Below are 14,832 nucleotides of genomic sequence, written 5' to 3'. Positions count from 1 at the left end.
TGTTTTACTTGGCAAACTGCAACTTCTTACTATTTAATATCTTATAATTAATTCATAGGATAGTGTATACATGATAAAACAAGTAATTATATATAGTTATGTGTCAGACATGAAAGCATCCCGGGGGGGCCTTTCCTTAGGCACCGAATAACTAGTCTGATGTAGTCTGCATACTGAGAATAAAAAGGATGTTGTATATGATTAATTAGTGAATTCCAAATATAAGAACAACTTACTGAGACTTCAGCTCGTGATCCATCCCCCTTCAGTACTGCACTCGGTTAGAAATAGGTCTTTAAATTTGAATTGCAAAATAATATTTTTCTTCTTTTTTTTTTTTTTTTTTTTTTTAAGTATGACAGCTTCTCATCATTTTGATCTGTGAATGTCAAGAATTTAGAAATACTTGCCACTCTTGGTGGTTTTGTTTTCCCCTATTTTAAAAGGGGAATAAGGAGCGTTACTATTTTTATACAGAAACTAGAAATATATATCAGATTCTTCTGAGGAAGAGACAGCACAGATTGCACTGCACGTGTGTATTTTAAAACTCCCTATCGGAAGACGGATGCACACGTAACAGGACAGTACCTGTAAGCTGCGTTAAGGCCCCTGTGGGTGGGTTAGTCTATATTTGGGAGTCTGAGGAAGAGACAGACCAGTGGAACCATGCTCTCCCCTCCCTGAGACAGAAACAGGAACAGCCACCAGAAAAAAAAACAAGATAAGGGGATACTGTCTCCTCCCACCAGGACATTCCTGCAAGCTATCCAGTAGATTACTGCCTGTTCTACAGCAAGAAGGGGCAAAATCACAACTCAGCTGTCTCTCAAATGATGTCACGCTAGTTAGAGTATCACAACAGATAGAATCACTGTGGCTGCTATTTCTCTCATTCTTCGTAAAAGAATAATTATTTTAAATTCAGCCTGGTTTAATGCCAGGCATTTCTGTGTCTTTGTTACAGCTCTTGGGGATCCAGCCTCTATGTATCATTAAGATGTGTTGCACTTTTAGACCGAGTTTTTAAAAGTTACATAAGAAAACCAACCAGCTGGCTCTGGGTACTTTTCAGCACAGTAACAGCATCTAATTCTTTCAGTAGTCACCTTCCAGCTACTAGTGAAAGGTGGAGAGAAAGGAAAACAAGAACAAAATGAAGACTTGAGTTCCTACTCTCTTTTGCTTTGAGGTTGCAGTTTTAAGCAATTTGTATGAAAACTTACACCTTAATTTGCTGGTGGTAAAGGGCTGCTCTCAGTATAATAAAGCATCTCCTTACCAGACGCTGCTAACACAGAAGACTTTAAAAGAGTTTCCAAGAGGCTCCCTTTATATGATTAGTTTCAGGGTTTTTTTAATTGCAATAATATCACTGTCAGTCCTAGCTATGGGTGGATGATAGAATCAGTCTGAACATCCTTCCTGTAGATGTAATTAAAATCAAATAACACTGAATCACATCCTGCAATTTGTACAAGTGCAAACCATTCCATTGCTACAGGTGGTGGGACTATCTGTACCCCAGCATACACGACACTTTATGAACTGGTGTCAGGAATACTACTTTTACACTGTAAGTTAGAAATTTGCTTTATTATTTTCCTGAGTAAGAGCAGCAGTAATGGCAGACAAGAAGGATTTGGCCCACTCTGACACACTGACACATTAGAACTGGCCTGATAATTCTCCATATTTAGATTTCCCAGTAACATAATGATGGAAATAAGTTGACACACAGATGACTGCCTTTTCTGAGAAAAAATATTAATAATTGATAATATCTTAATATTGTTTAATATTGTTATTTAATATTAATAATGTTTAATTACTTTTTAATAGATATTTAGAAATAACATTCTGTCCTCCTGGAGTGAAAGTTTTACTTTATGCTTCATTAGTTTTTCAAGCCAACCCAAAATGACAAGGTAATGACTCAAACACTGCCAGTTGATGGAGATGGAAATCTTCATTTCTTAGCAATATGTGATAATACTGCCACATCTCACTTAAATAAAAAAAAAAAATTACATACGAAGAGAGAAGCTTGGGTAACCTTCCCCAGTTTAATGAACCTGACAGTACTGCAGAACTCCGAAGACCCTCACCCAAAGAATACAGTGCATACTGTGAAAACAACAAAGCTAGAAAATAGCCCAATATTGGTTATGAAAGATGCAGAGGACTTAACAGAATGTATTTTAATACACTGGGGTTTATCTCCATTGCCAAGGTCTCTATCATATTTATGCTTTTCTCAATATTACACTCGCCAAAAGAAAAAAATGTTATTGATTACTGCACTTGGCCAATATGATGCAATACGTATCAAACTGCAATTTGATTATTACTTTTTATCTTTTGTAAGATTTCTTCTCTTCACTGCAACCTGTGGAAATCAGGCTCATTCTGATTTTACTTTAGTTTTGTAATCCAGTAGTTAAAAGCAAGATTAACAGTAAGATTAACAGCAGGTTGTACAAATGAGGTGAGTGAAGAAGTGTAATGTTTTTGTTGTTGGGGAAGGGGATTGAATAATGCATGAGTATTTTTACCCAAACACAGGGATAAACTAGTAAATACTTCCAAGCAGAATGAGAACATACAACTCTGAGCTAAGGGAAACCTGATGAGGTCCAACCAAGTGTCACTTCGGATGTGCTTCAGACATCTTCTCTGGAAAGAGACAATTCATCCTCAAAGACTGCTTACTTCCCTCTACTGACGATGATCCAAATCAAGCCAGCTTATTCAAAAGCAGATTTCTAAACTGAAGACCTTCTTCCCTCAAGAGACAGTCATCAGTAAAGCTGATGCAATTCTCAAACGTAGACACAGTCACTCAGTCTTTGGTCTCATTTCAGCTGCTGCACTCGAAACTAGGACAAACATGACAACAGCTGAGAAACTAGGAGACTTACTGAGGAAAGAGGATAAATTAGAATAAAAATGGAAAATGGTTTCACAAAAAATTGTTTAATAATATTAAATGATCCCAAATTGTTAAGATAAGTTAGCTAGGTTGTGTACTGTGCAACTAGTACAACTAAATACCCAAATATCAGAAAATAAACATTATTGTCCACACACCCAGAAGGTAAATCTGTGATGTGTGAAGGATTGACCCTGGTCAGCAATTCAGCACCCACCAGTGGCTCACTCGCTCCTCCCTTCCATGGAATAGGGGAGAGAATCCAAAGAGCAAAAGTGAGAAAAAAATCAATGGGTTGAGATAAAGACCATTTAAAAAGAGAAGGGGAAAAAGGGGGGGGAACAAGTGATTAAAAGGCAATCACTCTCCAGCTCCCACCAGCAGACTGATGCCTAGCTAGTCTTCGAGCAACAGCCACCTTAGAAACAGTAACCCCACTTTTACTGCTAAGCACGATGTCGTATGCTCAGGGATATCCCTTTGGTCATTTGGGCTCAGCTCTCCAGGCTGTGTCCCCTCCCCATCTCTTGCTCACCCTCAGCCTGCTGGCTGTGGGGAAAGTGAGAAACGGAGATGACTTTGATGCTGTGTGAGCACTGTTCAGCTAAAACATCCCTGTGCTATCAACACTGTTCTACTCACAAATCTAAAACACAGCACCATACGGGCTGCTATGAAGAAAATTAACTCCATGCCAGCCAAAATCAGTACATGATGTGTAACGGCCTCTGCTTCAGGCAAAATCCTCTTGATAAAGAAGCAAATAACCTGTTTTTCTCAGATCATGTTCAGTCCTGGTGCTTGCAAAAGATTAGCATTCTCCTGTCTTCCTTCTTGAGCCTACTCTCCTATTTAATCAGCAATCCTTGGCAACACTCTGAAGTGAAATCAGATTTTGCACAGAGATAGTTGAGTGCTCTTATTAAATCAGAAAATCGGACTTCAAGCAATCCTTCTAAGCGCAATCTCCAAATGGTACGAGTAACGCCTCCTCCCCAAATACATCCTCATCTACATGAGGATCGCCAAAAGTGCATGACCGTGCAAAAAAACAGCTTAGGTTCAAGGATCTGAGAAGAATAACTAAAGCTGCCATCAGCAGACCATTTGCAAACCCATCTTATTTGAAATATGGGTCTATTTCACTCCTCTAGATGCATCAGAATATCTCGATATTCAGGAGTCACAAACTTTATCCTTAAAAACTTTTTCAGCATAACTCCAGCACCACAGATGTAGTGGGCATTGAACACAATTTGAAATATATCCCAGAGGATGATCATCAGTTTGAAAACACTGCAGATGTTGCTTTGGGAAAAACTAATTACACTTCATCAGAACATCTGTTATTGTAAAACATTGATGTTGGGTAGGCTATACACCAAGGATGATATATTCAAAAGCACTTACACCTGGGCAGCCCAGCATAATCCATACCCAACCTGCCCACAAGGTATTTCAAACCACATAATAACCTGAGGCAGAAAATAGATTTCAGAGTACTTGGAATAAGGCTTACAGCATGTAAATGAAGAAAACCCAATTCTTTAAGTATTTCTTTAAACAGTCCTCCCAGGGAAAGCTAAATGTGACATAAATATTAACAAATGTTATTATTATAAAATGGAAAGGTATTCACCATAACAGTATCTAGAGACATCACACAGCTTTGGAAAAGCACCAGTTCTTTCTAGGACAGAAGCCAAACTCTTCCATCATTCAGATGAAATTTATGCAGCTTTTCCAGACCCACACTGAAACCAGCTTTAAATATTTTTATTTTTGTCCTTCTACATTAAGAAGAAGTTCTGCCAATGGGAGGATCATTACTTCTGTTCATTCTTTGAATTTTGACAGTGCTGAGGCACAAATCAGAATTGTATTTAGTGAAGTTTGGCTCTAACACAGAATCAATGACATCCAATTTTGCAGTATATCTGAAGTTTGTGAAGTGCGAACACAGGAACAGCTATCATACCCATGGGCTCCGGCCATTACAAAAAGCCTTCTCTGAAAGGCTTTCTATTAACTCGACATTTCTACACTTGGCATTGCTTGTAATTAAAGCCACAATAATGGCACAGTGAAGAAAGGGTATGTGCTGAGAAAGGGAGATTCCAGCCTCCCTTTGGAAAGGTTTCAGCCTTTCAAGATGAGGGACAGGACTCTGAAAAGATTTGGTGTCACACTATTGCTATTGCATCGTTTGCTATTACATTGTTTAATGTTAAGGTAAGAGTCTCTTTCCAGAAAGAAAAAACACAGTGCTCAGAAACATTTGGGCTTAAAAAGGGGATACAACACTAAAAGCAAAACTCTGAAGAAACATAGGTATTTCAGTCCCCTGACCCTCCTCTTCCACAAAAACCATCCTGAAGCTCCAATCTGTAACCTTATTTCCCCCCCTTCCAGCATATGACCTGCAGACTCACTCAGGGATGACCAGCCAAGGCCAGTACTAGACTTGTGCTAAGCGTGCACGGTTCAAGTGTGGTGCCTACACCGCAGCTATGATATATAACTCACAGGGAAGTCAGGCAGTTCTGCCTGCTGAGTTAACTTTGCCCTTGGCTGGGACAACCTCATCTGGCAGGGACCCAGTCTCATGAGCTTTGCTTAGGTGGGCACATCTTCCTAATGGGACTTACTCCCACTATCTTCAATGCGTTCCTGGATCAGGCCCTAAATCATACACATTTTAAGAGAGAGTTTAACACATGCAAACATAGTAATACAATCATTAAATAATGTGTAATCATTAAATAATAAGCCTTTTATTCACTTATGCAAGTTTTTTGAAAACACCTAAGCAGATTGATAATTACAACCCAGAAACAATGTCATTTGCCACTACAGAAACAATTGGGCCAAGAAATTTTCTCACAAAATCATCATACTGAATTCAGGTACTGCACAAGCTGGTAAATCCACTTATAATACAAATGCATCAGTCTCGCATATGATAATCTACTGTGTCCTCATCTAAACATTTCACCACCAATGCTGATCAAAAAGCTTCTTTTGCTTTTTGCTTATGAAATTCCTGTCAAGTTCCACACATAGCAACAGACTCTAATTTGAGAGATGTGGAGATCGCTAAGAGAGCCTAGCTTGTTTTTCTGCTTTCACTCAGCAGAGTAACAAAAGGTGCTTCTTAAAGCACCCGATTTCACCATTAACTCCGTTGCTCCAGTGACTCCTCGAAAAGGAAATGGCTGATGAGTTCCTAGAAATGCAGATCTGCAGCCTAAGCCTCGGCATAGGCTCCAGGGACTATGGGATAAAAAGCGGCTGATGCTGCAACACAGAACGAGCTACACAGCAGGTCCTGATGTCAGATGCCTGCTGGGACACGATGAGGGGCAAGGGATTTGTTTCTGCACGATTTTTAGTTCTGCTTCTCAAAAGATGCTTCCATCAGAAGGCTTATCATAAACGTTAAGCAGAGAGGTATGCGAAGCTGCATTAATTATATGCTCCTTTCCCGAAAACAGTCATGAATTCTCAAATCTAAATCTACAGATGAGCATACCCACTGACGTTAATGCAGCTACGAACTCAGGTAAGCTGCATTAACCTTTACAGAGTTCAGCCAAAGGAACACTCTTAAAAGGCCTTGATTCATCCCATTTAATTGTGCATCGCCAGAGAACAATCCGGGTATTAGGTGGGACTGCAGAGTACCTTAGACTCTACTCACAAATGCTTAACTTTCAATTTGGCAGGCTAAATCTGAATCAAACTGCTTATTAGTCAAAGGTCATGCTGCTGCCAACACTTAAGCTTTATGATAAGAATGGCCTGATAGTACACTAGTATCTTGTTTGCAGAATCAGGGTTTTCATGAGGAAGAGCAACAGTTAGCACAAGAGCTAAGAGATCGTGCAGAGGACTCTGGCTCTCACTGCTGGAGTGGGGATGGGTGTTTTTTTCACAGGATTATACTACACTGTAAAGAAACAAATTATAGAGTCTTCTCTTCTGATTAAGTAGCTTGTTGCTCCCTGATACCAAAAGAGCAGCTCAAATAATAAATCATTACTAAGTATAATTAAAAATACTAGTATCTAGTCTATAGCATTTACTTATTTCCTGGAGAGAGAGAATGGGAACTGGCAGCAGTGAAAAGAAACTAAATGTTATACTAATATGTTATTCAAACAGTTGACTTTTAGATTGCCTGAATATCTGAATACCATGAAAAAAAAGGAAAAAGGATAACTTTCCTATGGAAGCATGTTTCTAATTAAAGACCTCAGCCATAGTAACTTGCCACTTTGACACTGATCAGATTTTTTAATTTTTTTTTAAAAGAACTTAATTGGAGAGATAATTATTTTAGTTTATTAATATGCTGCACATATTGCATTTAATAGACCTATACCTTTGAAAACTCATGAATCAATACATTCATCCCACGGTAACTTATACAGTGGAGCCAAGCATCGATACAAGGTATTACCTTCACAGTAGGCATTGTCCTCCCGAAGGGCTCGGAAGCCATCTCGGCAGCTACAGACAGCTCTGTCATCCAGGTTTCGGCAGACGGAATGCTCCATACAATTATGTCCTTCAGTGCAAAAGTCATGGCCTTTACAGAAACAAATATGATTGAGGGTTAAAAAGAATCCAGGGATTATAAAACATCCCTGTCACAGACAGTCCTATCTTTTTTTCAGTTAGGTCAAAGAATACCTTTCTATTGTCTGTGAAATAGAGAAAAATAAATTGTCCCAAGCACGAAACGGATGAAAGGAGTAGGCAAGGCCACAAGAACAGACTGTCTCTAGGTCTTCGATTCAATTTCAGGTTATGGCATTGATCTAAGGCAGCTGGATAGGAGGCTTGCTTAAATCCCCTTACAGTCTCCTTGCCATTGTTAAGCACTTCTACAAGATACTTCTTAATTACGTATTTTTCTTCTTTTTTTTTTTTTTTTTTTTTTTGTTTGGACATTTATAAAAAGAGCTCAATAGCTTAGACATTCAGTAGCTCATTTACTAGTGGTATTACTTTTTTTCTCATCACTTTTTGTTCCCAGGTGTATCTATAAAATCCTTCCACATTTAACTGAAAGTCTTTGATTAACATTGACTCGTTTTGCTTTTCTCTTCCCCTTATCTCTCCCTTTCAAGCTCCACTGACTGAATACTGTTCCCTGATTGCATCATCCTTTCCATTTCAGAGAAATTTATTTTTAAAATCTCATCTTTCAGCCATCCCTATTTCCTATTTTCCTACTTTTTCCCTTCCATTTTTCCTGAGTGTGACTGTTTTCCATTGCATCTTAATTACAAATTTTTAAGATTCTGAAGTTCTTTTCCACGCTGGAAGATTTAGATTGAGCCTTTCAACTCTATTGTTTTTTTCAAATTCCTTATGTTTGGTTATGCTGGATTCAAGTTGGTTGTAGTCAGTGACTTGAAGCTTCCACAATTTCCACATCTGTCTATAAAGGTGTGAAGCTTGTCTCCACTGTTTTCTCTACAACTTCATTCATTTAAAATTTCTTTCTTTAACCAAATCATCGGAACTGCTCAAGCAGCAGTACTTCACTGTTGTTTTCCAATAACTATTTTCTTCTCTCAAAATCTCCCATAGGAGAGCTGGGGAATGCGGGTCAGGCTCGGGGGACCGGGACTGGTGTAACAGCAACCGCTCCAGAACGCAAGCTGGAATCAGGCTGCAACATAGGCCTCTTACCAAATAACAAACAAGCATTTGTTGGCAGTAGCGATTATTATTTTTATCCCTCCACCTGGCCTCTGCTTCATATTTTACTAATGAAGGAGCTTCTACCCTTAACTTCACAGACGCCACGTTAAATGAGCACTTCAAGCAGGACAACGGAAGACAGTTTGCTTGGAGGTCAGGTCATAGAGGTGTTTTGCACTTGGGCAGTTCAGGAACAGTGTGAAGCAACACAAACCAAGCGAAAAAAAAGAGAAAAGAAACAGAACTCATAAAGGCAGAATATTTTAGTACTGAGACCCAGAGACATGGTCATGATGCAAACATCACGGGCCACTATGATATGAGAGGCAGATGTTTTCCTTTCTTTTTTTTTCTGCTGTGGATTGTCTCCCTGTAACCTAGAGATACACTTAGACAATGTTACTTAAATATTATAATTCACCGTAGCTACCACAGTGCTGTTATCTAACATAGGACATCAAAAAGCCCTACACTTTTTCTAGCATTAGAGGGTCTTCAGTACTTATTGATGACAGCAGAAGTGTGTGTGTCAAGGGCAACCTCTTGCATCTACCTATGCATCTTGTCAATAGGCAGTAACCCTGGCTTTACCTTTTGTTGAAGGTACCATTTCCCGAGTGAAACGCGTGTATGTTAGCACGCATGAACCCTGCCACGTGGGAAACTTCAGAAGACTTCAGACAGAGTTTAATCCTTCAAATGTCATAAAGCGACACGGTAATGCCTACTTTTTGCCTTTTTGTTGTCTTCCTCATTGAAGCCCAAGTTAATGACCAAGTAATAGTCTTATTTTTTGATTTCCTGGTCTGGACTGGTTTGCATCAGACTTTGGCACTAAATAAGTAAGAACGTACATGTTATCCAGAAAGGGTAAGGGCTTTTTTATTGATTTTTTGTTTTTCTTAAGATTCTTTACGTATCGGCTGTCTTAATAAATAAAATACATGCTGCCAAACGTGTACAGCTGCTTCCTGTTTAAAGAATAAGCTCTATATCTCATGAGAGGCCAAGCTAGCATGGTTCAGGTAGGATTGAAAACGATCAGAAAACACTAATCTAACATATTAAAAACTTCTAGCTGTATCAGGCACAAAACCCAGAATTCTTGTCTCTAAGCCACTGAAGAATTTATAGAAAATTATCATTAAAAAATCCTTTTTGACTGTGATAGACTTCAAGACTTATCAACTTTTCTTAAGTTCCTTACTTTCTTATCTCTCTGCTTGATGTCATTAATTGTACCCTTCGTGTTTGTGCTGAGTAGCACAGGAACAAGCATAGCTGCACTTTTCACTGAAGTATACCTAAAATCAGCCCAAGAGTCTAACACCTTCTTTCATGCCAGGTATCAATTTATCATTATTTAGCTATAGAAGAAAAAGACATAGCCACTTCAAGATGCGATTGCTCATGGCTTTGAAGATACCGTTATTAGTCCAGATCAAAAGAGTGGGCTCAAAACACAGAGCATTTTGAGCCCGTCTCCCCTTTGGTAAGGATGAGGCTGGGTGTAACACACTAAGGTATGTAGCACACAAGAATATTCCCCAAAGCTTCTGCTTCTAGATGCTTCTACAGCCCCAAACAGGGAAACAAGTTACTCCAGTCTTCAAACAACTGCATGGCACAAACAGTTTTCTGCAAGAGACACCTCAAAGCATACCTCAAAGAGACACCTCAGAAATACGCTGGGGAACACGGACATTTCTCCAGTCTCATTTTGTTTGGACATAGGAGGGGGTGAAGGATAGAAAATGAACAGTTATGTTCATGATTTCTTTGACTTTTCACACACTTTTGGCTAGAATGAAAATCGCAAGTGCCAGTAAACATTTCACAGAATTTACACTATTAGGCATTTTACAAACAATTTTCAGATATCACGATGCAGATGTTATCTATACAGCTTCACAAGATGTATAGTGATTACCATGCATAGGAGTGTCCTATTCAAATTATAAGAAAAAAGTCTATATAACCTATAAGAATGGAAAATTACGCTGAGCTTATACATGTATCCAGCTATTACCTTACCTTTACAGATTTTGCAGCAACTGTGAGATAAGGGGATCTGATGAGATTCTGGGCAGTTTAAAGCTGCACATCTGTCTTTTGGAACACGCTGCATTTTGTGATTCTGTTGAATTGAGGTAACTGATTAATATTGTGAGAGAAGACATAAAGATAAATTATAACTTTAGCGGAGTTTTAGCATTATTATGTACAAAAATCTTCCTATGCCAAATTCCAGGTACCTTTGAAAATAATTTGAAAGGACAACACCGCACAATAAGAGCACCAGGAACTCCCCTATGCTCAAATCTTCTCAAGCGAGCAAAAGTGTGGCAACAGCTCTCATTCTTCTCGTCTTAGCTGCCAGCTAAGATTACGCCTTGAAAGAGTAAAAATTACTTCTTAAAAGCTGAGGCAGCAGACTCCAGAATCAAGGGTCCTCATAATGAATACTCTAAAGCAGTTTGTTATTTATACAGCAAATAAAATCAAACTTGAACATTTCTGTTCTCAACACTGTGGTAGTAACACTGAAGGCAACTGGCACTGATTCCCTATTAGGAAAAGAGAGTGCTTCTCAGCTAAGGTCGGATCAGGCATCTGGAAATGTCCAATGCCAAGATGGTATCTGAATATCTTCAGGCACTAGTCCAGGTCACACGCAACCATTGCAGTATGACCACATGAAATGCCTGCCTTAGCAATCTGGCTACCACAGATGTGCCACCTTTAGGCTCCCTCAGGCACTAATTAATGTGTCTTGCAGCACTCTAGTCATGAAATGGCAAACACAGAAAACAAAGCAAACAAGAACATGTTCCCCAGAGGCAGCTGCCTTGAAATCAGCAATCTGGTTAAAATATAAGCTCACTGAACTCAGGACCCTGCATTTCTGCATGCAAGAAAAATGCCTCAAATCATGCATATGCCATTGCATGTATTATTATTATGGGTCTAGCATTTCATTTTAAATCCCCTCTAAGCATGAACACAATGGGCAATATCAAAAATACTGCTCAAACTTTACCCTAAACAATCTTGACAGAGAAACCAACCCTAAGCTGATAATAAAATAAAGCAAACCAGCCGCAGACATCTTGTATGCCAGGACAAGCACAACCCAGCAATTCCACAAAATAAATTAAAAAAACCCAATATCAATTAGAGTAGCCTGTATTGCAATTAATTCTTTTAAAAATTCTGATTTGTAAGAGAATTTTTCATTCACATGTTTTATAATATTCAAAAAGAAAAGTGCATGCCCATAGCAGGCAGCACTGCAGCGGCCAAACAAAACAAAAAAAGATGTTTAGAATTACATGCAGACAAAAAGAAGAAATTCCCTACATTGCCTTGGTAACATCATTATAAGCCTTCAAGATGAAATCAGTACTTGTGCCATTCTTATTAAGTCTCTGTTGAGCTGGAGTCATTAATTATATCCTTTTATGAGAAGTCTGGTTAAAAAATAAACTGGTTACAAAATAGTGTCTGCCTATGACTTTCTGACTGACCAACACAGTTTACAGTATGTGGATTTTCTGCTCTGAATTATCATTCCCAAGGCTGTGCAGCGGAAGCTGCATGTGCTTCAGTCCTTGAAAAAGTAGCATTTGAATCAGCCAAAGTTGCTGCTGTAATACATCTACCAGGGCATTCAGGCAGCCCACCAGCAAACATGTATAATCAACAAAATGCAGACTAGCACAGCCAACAGAGACATTTTGTTCATACAATATAGCATTTGCCAGCTGCAAGAAACACAGGGCAACATCATCTAACTTTTGATGGTTGTTAATTATACCCATTGACTAATCACAGAATCCATGTCCCAGGTGTCACATCGAAAACACAAGCTCAGAGTCCTGAAAAGCGTAACAAGTGAATCCAAAATTATTTCTGGTCAGCTTCTCCTTTCCTTTCTCAAATGGGTTTCAAAGCACCTACTCCAAGAATTAAGCTCACAAAGATTAAAATCAACAGTGGTAAGACAACGGTCCCTAGTTCTACATATAAAACATGCTTTTTTGCAACTGTATGAAAGTGGTTTGAGATTTCCAGAAACTGGTCTGATAGCTGCAGCACGGCCAGAGGAGCTGTTCCCCTCTCTCTCCATCCTAGAAACGTGCCCTCGGGTTTTCAACTCCACCCCAGCAGCTCATTAACCAGAGGGAATTTCTCCCCATCCCTCCTCCAGAGAGGCAACACAACCTGCAGCAGTTTGTGTAATTCTCAACCCAAAGTCATACCCTATCCCTGGTATAGCCATACCTGCTTATAAGGGCAAGTATATTTTGCCTTTAAAGTTCATTTGTGCCCTAAAGAGCAGCTCTGTTCATGCAGCAGGACAAGACTGACTCAGTATCAGGTGTGTTCTGTTTACAACTAAAACAACGACCCTACCCAATTTCCATCACTATAAATACAACCGGAGACCTGGTACGCCAGCTCTTTTCCTTCTTTTTCATCTAGCTTTTCCACTAAGAATTATCTTGAATTCCAAATTACGCCCCCATCGTGTTTGTGCATCTCTCGTACCTGAGCACATAATTTTGAACAATAACATTGCACATGTGTCAATGGAAACATAAGGCAGTCTGCTGGTTTTTTATTACTGGTGATGGAGACAATACCTAAGTAGGAAAGAATGAGGCTTGATTGTCAGGCTGCGTAATCAAAGTTTGCAGCTATGCAAAATACATTTATTTGCAAAATTTGATGTGGAATTCAGTAAGACAAAATAAACACAAGACCCCTTAGATGCTTTTTGTGTTGCTACTTCCTAAGGTAGACCTGTCTACATTTCAACAGTTTCTTTCAGTGGGACTTTGATATTTCTAACATGCAAGAACTTCTTTTTCCATCAGCAATATTCTTACCTTGCACTCAAACAGAACACAGTCCCCTGAGCTTGAATACACAGTTTCTCTTTGTCCTTCAAAGTAGGTTCTGCCTTCAAATACACACACCGCTTCAGGAGAAAATAAATAAAAAAGAAAAAAACACAATGATTCTGTAAAAAAAAGTGTTAGAACTCTGCTTATAGAACAGACACATTTTCTTAAAGATAACTGCATTTCAAAATGAAAAGGTTGAATCAGCCGCAAGAATATTCTAAACCCTCCTGTAGGAGTCTGGATATCATACAGAAAAAAATCAGAGGAGAAAAAAAAAAACATGAAAAAAACAGAAAAGCACACATAAGAAGAAGGTGAAGGATGTTGAAGCAATATGGAGTACAGACAGCTACTGAGAGGGCAGAAGAGCCATGTCTCTGGTCATGCCAGGGAAGCCACAACCACCTGCCCCATAGCTCAGGGGCGGGAAGGAAAACAGAGAGGTGAGAGCAGTGTGAGGGGCAGGAATGGATAATCAGTTTCTTGAAGAGGAATGCTGTGTGACAAAGGATGATCGCTGAAGCCACGTATTTATTTGCTACCCTACCATAGCCCTTTGATGTTTCATCACCCCATACAGGTATTCAAAGGTTGCATGTTTGTATCTTGATTATCCCAGTTATTTACCATTACTGCTGAAGTATATTAGAGTATATTAATTTTATTGTACAGGGACTAACCTTCAGTGACTGTCTCTTCCCCCCCCCCCCCCAACAGAAGTAGGATCAAGTCTCTGACAATCAAATGACAGAATGACACAAACCCCTTCCCCCCAGGCTCAGTATTTGTTATACCACGACCTGGCCCGGTGCCATTCCTTCACCCTGGCAGTACCGGGTTTTACAGCAGCATGCTGACACAGCTCATACTGGATTGCTCACTAAAGTTCTTATTCGGTATTTAAGGGTTACATAAAATATCTTCACAGCAAACTGTCTTTCTTTTTTTTTTTTTAAATAGGTCCATTAGTACAATTACATTATGCAAAGTACAACGGCCAAGTAATGCAACTGCTAGGTACAGAAAATCATATGTCTGTCTCCGTTGCTTAGGACACAGTCAAGGCTCATCCAGTAAGCATAATCATGAAATAACAGGAGTAGGTTACCACTTTCAAGTTCCAGATTACATGTTAGAGACCTAATTTTCTAATCGTTGATTTAGAGATGTAAATCAATTACAGTACAATTCATTCACAGATTTATCTATTCTGTTTAAATAGACTACAATTTGTAGACAATTTTAAAATATCTAACAGTGCAAATGTTTTTATTG

The 14,832-nt window shown here is 39.0% G+C and overlaps 1 protein-coding gene across 1 annotated transcript in view; it reads right to left on the bottom strand.

Moving 5' to 3' along the window:
* NELL2 (neural EGFL like 2) overlaps positions 1-14,832 on the bottom strand; it is a 148,593-nt gene that overhangs the window by 72,979 nt on the left and 60,782 nt on the right. The window contains exons 10-12 of the mRNA XM_074167943.1: positions 13,540-13,631; positions 10,682-10,784; positions 7,395-7,523 (exon numbers count right to left, since the gene is read on the bottom strand). Of these exons, the coding sequence (XP_074024044.1) occupies positions 7,395-7,523; positions 10,682-10,784; positions 13,540-13,631 (324 nt within the window). The remainder of the gene's footprint in view (positions 1-7,394; positions 7,524-10,681; positions 10,785-13,539; positions 13,632-14,832) is intronic.

This window comes from Numenius arquata, chromosome 2, assembly GCF_964106895.1.
Source record: "Numenius arquata chromosome 2, bNumArq3.hap1.1, whole genome shotgun sequence".
Taxonomy (NCBI): Eukaryota; Metazoa; Chordata; class Aves; order Charadriiformes; family Scolopacidae; genus Numenius; species Numenius arquata.
The sequence above is the reverse complement of the archived record's forward strand: the minus strand, read 5'-3'. Positions and strand labels throughout refer to the sequence as shown.